A 6705-nucleotide genomic window follows, 5' to 3' on the forward strand; every position below is an offset into this window, starting at 1 on the left:
AAGCTTGTGGACAAGGCTATCCGCCAGGAAGAGCAACGCAACAAAATGGACCGAAAAAGAAAGGCAGCTCAGATCAGCTTTCCTCAGGGGAACAATCAAAAGCCTCGCTTCATGACGGGACAGCTAGGTGGGCCTCCCACCCTGATCGTCTGTCAGCACCGTCCCTATCACCCGAGTAACTTCAACAACGACTACAACGGTGGCAGTCACAACAACAGTAAGCAGCACAACCACAACTCGACTCCACCCCCACTAATGGCACCAGCTCAGTCAGATCCGCCAGCTGTGTCAGCTCAGTCAGAACAACCCAAGAAGGGGGCTGTAGGAAAGCCAGGACCCTGCCTCAACTGTGGCAAGCACGGCCACTTTGCTGGCAAGTGTCCGAAGCTGAATCGCACTGGACCTAGGTTCATCCAGGCCCGCGCCAATCATGTGTCTGCAGAGGAAGCACAGGCAGCACCAGAGGTCGTGTTGGGCACGTTTCCAGTGAACTCATATCCAGCAACAGTTCTCTTTGATTCAGGTGCCTCGCATTCTTTCATTTCCAAAAGATTTGCTGGGACATATGGATTATCGGTAGTGGAACTTAAAATACCGATGCAGGTTCATACCCCTGGAAATGATATGAGGACAGCACACTACTGCCCCTCGGTGACTATAGAGATCAAAAGATCACCGTTTCTATCCAACCTCATCCTTCTCGAATCTAAAGACCTAGATGTCATTCTCGGAATGGATTGGTTGACCAGAAACAAGGGAGTGATTGACTGCGCAAGCCGCACCATCACCCTAACCAACGACAAAGGGGAGAAGATCACCTTCCGTTCCCCAGCGTCGCAGAAGTCCATAGCGAGTCTGAATCAGGCTGCTATTGAGGGTCAGACAGAAACAGTGGAGAAAAGTCCCAGGAAGTTGGAGGATATTCCTATAGTACAAGAGTATCCTGAGGTGTTCCCAGAAGACCTCACTACAATGCCACCGAAGAGAGAAATCGAGTTCCGGATCGATTTGGCACCCGGGACTGCTCCAATTTACAAGAGGCCGTACAGAATGGCAGCTAATGAGCTAGCAGAGGTCAAGAAGCAGGTTGACGAACAGCTGCAGAAAGGGTACATCCGACCGAGTACTTCACCTTGGGGTGCTCCGGTTATCTTTGTGGAGAAGAAAGACAAGACCAAGAGGATGTGCGTGGATTATCGCGCCCTTAATGAGGTCACAATCAAGAACAAATATCCGTTGCCCAGAATTGATGACCTGTTTGATCAGCTAAAAGGAGCTAAGGTGTTTTCCAAGATAGACCTGCGATCAGGCTATCACCAGTTGAGAATTCGGGAAGAGGATATTCCCAAGACAGCCTTCACCACTCGGTATGGGTTGTTTGAGTGCACAGTTATGTCATTTGGACTCACCAATGCACCGGCTTTCTTCATGAACTTGTTGAACAAAGTGTTTATGGAGTTTCTTGACAAGTTTGTCGTGGTGTTCATTGACGACATACTTATCTATTCAAAGTCTGAAGAACAACATGAGCAACATCTTCGTCTGGTACTCGAGAAATTGAAGGAGCACCAGTTATATGCCAAGTTTAGCAAGTGTGACTTCTGGTTATCGGAGGTCAAATTTCTGGGTCACGTCATTTCTGCTCAAGGCGTGGCAGTGGATCCATCAAATGTGGAATCAGTTACAAAGTGGACCCCACCAAAGACAGTTTCTCAGATCCGGAGTTTTCTTGGACTTGCGGGCTATTATCGTCGGTTCATCGAAAATTTCTCCAAGATTGCCAGGCCCATGACACAGTTGCTAAAGAAAGATGAAAAATTCAAGTGGTCAGCTGAGTGCAACCAAAGTTTTGAAGAACTCAAGAAGAAGTTAGTCTCTGCACCAGTTCTAATTCTGCCAGATCAGACAAAAGACTTCCAAGTCTACTGTGATGCATCTCGCCAAGGATTGGGATGTGTGTTGATGCAAGAAGGCAGAGTGGTCGCATGTCACGTCCTGATAAATTCATCCCGAATTAAAAATCATTCGCTAAAAGGAATAATAGAATTAATTAAAATTCGAAAAGAAATTGGCAAACACTAAAATACGTACAAGAAAAATTCGAATGTGGCCCGGAGAATTTTTGTTAAATTCTCCTTGGTCAAAAAGGAGCCCTCAAATTTTACTTGAATTTTCAGAGCACCGGAAATAATTATTAAGCAACAAAAACAATTATCAAAGTTTATTAAAAAGAAAAACCTAAAAATAATCCCTCTCCCTCCTTTGGGCCAAGTCTGGCCCAAAGCCTCCCTCTCTCTCCCCCGGCCCGCGGCCGAAGTCCTTCCCTCCTCCCTCTCTTTCTCTCCCTCAACTTCTCTCCCTCCTCCTCTTGGGCCTCCTCCCCCCCGGCCCACTCCCTCCTCCCTCTCTCTCCCGGGCTCCCTCGCCCTCCTCTCCTCCTGGGCCGCCTCTCGGCCCAAGCCGTTCCGCCCCCTCCCACCTGGGCCGCCTCCGGGCCCAACCCGAGCGGCGCCCCCCTGCCTGAGCCAGCCGCGTGCGCACGCGCGCCGCACGCGCGCTGACGCCGCGCGCCCGCGTGCGGCCCACGCGCCAGGCCGGCCGTCGTCTTCTTCCTCCTCCCGCTCAGCCTCCTCTCCCTCTCCGGGAAAACCTAGAGCCGTTCCTCCTCCAAATCCGCGCAAATCAAACCATGGATTCCAAAATTAATTGGGGGGTTTTAAATCCCATTGATTCCTCTTCAATCCCCCCCAATTTCCCCCTTGGATCGTGCCCCCAATCGCCGGGAACGCCCGCGTTTTCTCCGGCCGCTTTCCATGGCCGCCGGCCGCCATTCCCGTCGCCGTTCCGCCCTCTCCCGTGCTCGGCTCGCTTCCCTCCGCTATAAAATGCAACTCCCTCGCTCCGTTCTATCGTTTTAGCCCCCTCCCGCGATCTCCCGTGGTCCCTAGCCCTCTCCCCGCCGTCCTCCTCTCTCTCCCGTGCCGCCGGCCGCCTCCAGCCGCCTCTCCCTCCTCGCCGGAGCGCCGTCCGGTCGCGCCGTCGCCTCCTCCAGCATCGCAGTGGCCTCCCCTTCCCCGGCTTGCCCTCCGTTTCCCGCGGAGACCCCCGGAGCTACGTTCCCGCCGTCGCCCTTCCCTTTCCTCCGCGCCGGCCGCCTCCAGCCGCCTCTGTCTCCCTGCCTGAGCGCCGGTCGACGTCGCCACCACCTCCCTCGGCTCCGCGACGCCGCCCTCATCCCCGGCATCACCTCCTCCTCGCCCAAATTTCGCCGGAACACCGTCGCCCGCGCCGGCCTCACCTTCCTCCTCGTCGACGTCTCCTCCGGCAACCCCTTTCGCCATGCCCGTGCGTCAGCCGGCGCTGCCGTCCCCTCCCTCGGCACGGTGACGTAGCCCTCCACCTCGTCCACCCCTCGGTTTCGCCCGGAAGCCGCCGCACATCGCCGCGAACCTCTCCATCCGCCTCGCCGGAGTTGTTCGGCCGCCCGTCCCTCCTCGCCCGTGCACCGGTCGGCCACACCTCCACCATCTTCGGCATCGCAGCCGCGACGTCGTCCTCGGCCTCGCCTCCCCTCCGACCGAACACCGCCGGTGTCCGTCGTCGCCTTCACCGTTCATCCTCGCCGGCTCGTCGTCTCGCGGCGCCGCCTCCGTCGTCAGCATTGCAGCGGCGTGGAACACGCCGTCCTCGTCTCCGTGCAGCCGCTGCCGGCTGCCCTCGTCGCCTCCTCGCCGGTTCCGGTCGTCGTCGTCGTCGTCGTCCTCTCGTCGTTCCCGGTTTCGCTCGTCGTGGCGTTCGTCCCTCCGTCAAGCCGTTCTCGTCCGTCGTCCGCGTTCGTCCAGTGTGCCGCTGCAGCCCCCGTCGTCGTCTTCGTCCTCGGCTCCGTGTCGTCAAGCCTCGTGCCGGCCGCGTCTCGCCTTCGTCCAAGGATCGCCGCCGAAGTCGTTCCCTCGCCGTCCGTCTCCGCCGCGCCCGTTCGTCGTTGTCGTTCCCACGCCTCGTTGCGTGGTGGTAAGGATCTCTCCTCTCGCTGCCCCGTCCTCGTCCTTTCGGTGTCGCCCCGTACCCGTTGTGCGGTCGTCGACCCCGGTACCCGTGTACCGGTGTCGGTAGTCGTTCACGTGTGCGGGTGGTGACCGTGTAGTGTCCGTGTTAGTGTGTTCGCTCGGTAGCCGCGTGGTTTCCACGTGTGCAGCCCGTGTGGTGTCTAGTGGAGTCCGTTTGTCGGCCACTCGCCTCGGTTGACACACGGGGTCCGCTTCCGTCGACCCGTGGACCGTCTCTGTGTACTCGGTCTACCGCGGTCCTTTAGGTTGTCATGTGGGGTCCGCATGTCAACAGTGCAGCCTTCCTGTCTTCTCCAGGCTAGCGCTTCCACATGTTTTATTATTGCAAAGCTTAATTATAATAATCCACAAATCTCCATATAACAGCACTAAACTTCGGATGATCATATCTTGGTCATACGAACTCCGAATCGACCCGTTCAAGTCTCTTAATGTTTGTTATAACCTAAAGAACCCTGTGCTTTCTTTTTATGTATTGTTATTGCTTCTTTATAGGCTTGTAGCTTTGCTTGTGTGCTTCGCGTAGCTTCTGTCGTTCCGGAGGTTCCCGAAGCGTGGTTCGTGGTCGTCGCCGAAGGTTCGGAAGGCCGTTCTCTCTGAGCAAGGCAAGTCACATCATCTTTGAACATATTGAATCCCAGTTTATAAAATTATGTTGATTTAAATTATTGCATTATCGCTTTATTTAAATTCCCGCGTTTTCACTGTTTTATTTAGCCATGCCTATTTACCTTTGTTATGGCCTTATTATTATTGCTATTGTTATTATTACCTTGTTCACCCTAGGATAAACAAACCCCCCCCCCCCAACTAGTGGGTACTCTATTCATGGTTCCACTAGTATGAATTTAGGTAGATGCTTCGCTGATTAATTAGGCAACATTAGGTGGATTTATAACTTTAGACTTTGGGAATTCTCATATCATCTGGACAGTATGGAATGGTTGGCTTATGTTGAATTGGAGACACACCTCCCCCTCTATTCAATACCCCCAACATGGTTTTAGGCTGGGCTCGAGGTGCGTGGTTGGGTTTGGTTAGTCGTACCTCGGGTACTATAAGGATTAAGCTCGGGCCTCTGTTGCAAAGCACTACCGTACTTCCACATGTCTAGTGGGTAAGGCTTAGTTTGTGGCTCAGTCTGGTTATAAACAAAAGTACACGGATGGAGATGGACGAAGTCGGGGGTCGATGGACATCTCTAGGACAAATGAAGGCTACACGAGCTGCGGCCCGGTAGTCGAGATGTCATGGCACAGGGCTGGTGTCCTGCTGCTAGGGGGCTCAATCCTGCCTGCCTGTCCCGGGGGTTCCGGCCGTAGGTGGGGTTGGGTCGGTACTCTTGTTTATGGCTAGGATGGGTTGGGAACTATGTCACGTCTTCCGTCCGTATACCGTGGTGGTATGTGGCACGTGGTTACACGTGAGGAAGATGTGTCTTGTGGGTAAAGATGTACACCTCTGATCAGAGTATAATCTATTCGAATAGCCGCGCCCTCGGTTATGGGCAAGCCGAGCAATGTACCCAAGTCAGTGTTTTAATTCTTAAAATTTGCTTAACAACTAAAATGTGGAATGGTTGGCCTGGGTTGGCTTGGAACGAGCTGGGACCCAGGGTCGGGTTGCCAGTTCGGTCTGAATCATCGTAGGCCTTGGGTTAAGGCAGGTTCGTGAGGGTTCACGGCCTTGTTTAATAATACTGTGTAGCTCTAGGATCGTCTTTATAAAATGGCTTTGGGCAACTAAGTGACTTTTAAATGCTGTTTACTGCAAAACTTAACCCCTATATTATTATCCCCTTGTACTCCCTTGCATTAATTACGCATCTCCGGTGTGGCTTGCTGAGTACCGTGGTTGTACTCATCCTTGCTCAATCTTTCCCCCCTTCAGTAAGAGAAGCTTTGGAGAAGAAGTCTTAGGTGGAGTCCTGGCTTATACCCCAGTTGAGCGCCTGTGAAGATGGAGCCGTAGGCCCGCTAGTCCGCTGCTGTTTATTTTTGATTGCCAGGCCTGAAGCGCCTTTGTAATAATGTAAATATTATCGATATAATAAAGATGTGTCTTTTATATCATGTTTGTGTGGTGTACCCCGGCTTTTCCTGGGACGGGGATTAATACACTAGCGTTCGGGAAAAGGCAATTTTCCCGGTCGCGATATCGCATATGCTTCGCGACAGTTGCGTCCACACGAGACCAATTATCCCACTCATGACCTTGAGTTGGCAGCAGTGGTTCATGCTCTGAAAATCTGGCGGCACTATCTTATTGGCAACCGCTGTGAAGTTTACACTGATCATAAGAGCCTGAAGTACATCTTCACCCAGCCCGACTTGAATCTCCGGCAACGAAGATGGCTGGAGTTGATTAAAGATTATGACATGGGGATACACTATCATGCAGGCAAAGCAAATGTGGTAGCAGACGCTCTAAGCAGAAAGAGCTATTGCAATGCAGTATGTATTGAAGACATGTGTGACAAATTGCAGCAAGATCTTGAGCACCTAAATTTGGGCATCGTGGAACACGGGTACGTAGCTGCCCTAGAGGCACGGCCTACGCTCGTGGATCAAGTCAGAGCAGCTCAGGTAAATGATCCTGAAATAGCTGAGCTAAAAAAGAATATGAGGGTCGGAAAAGC

General features: G+C 53.1%; 1 protein-coding gene across 1 annotated transcript; it reads left to right on the plus strand.

The window, feature by feature from the left end:
* Nucleotides 1–255: 255 nt before the first annotated feature.
* On the plus strand, nucleotides 256–6485 carry LOC136355689 (uncharacterized). Its single transcript, XM_066308514.1, has 2 exons — nucleotides 256–1086; nucleotides 6468–6485. The coding sequence occupies exons 1-2, from the start codon at nucleotides 256–258 to the stop codon at nucleotides 6483–6485; spliced, it is 849 nt and encodes a 282-aa protein (XP_066164611.1).
* Nucleotides 6486–6705: the final 220 nt, after the last annotated feature.

Source organism: Oryza sativa, chromosome 3, assembly GCF_034140825.1.
Source record: "Oryza sativa Japonica Group chromosome 3, ASM3414082v1".
Classification (NCBI taxonomy): Eukaryota; Viridiplantae; Streptophyta; class Magnoliopsida; order Poales; family Poaceae; genus Oryza; species Oryza sativa.

What these genes read in the sequence shown, in the direction of transcription:
- LOC136355689 (XM_066308514.1), top strand. Translation starts at nt 256, where the DNA reads ATGGCACCAGCTCAGTCAGATCCGCCAGCTGTGTCAGCTCAGTCAGAA.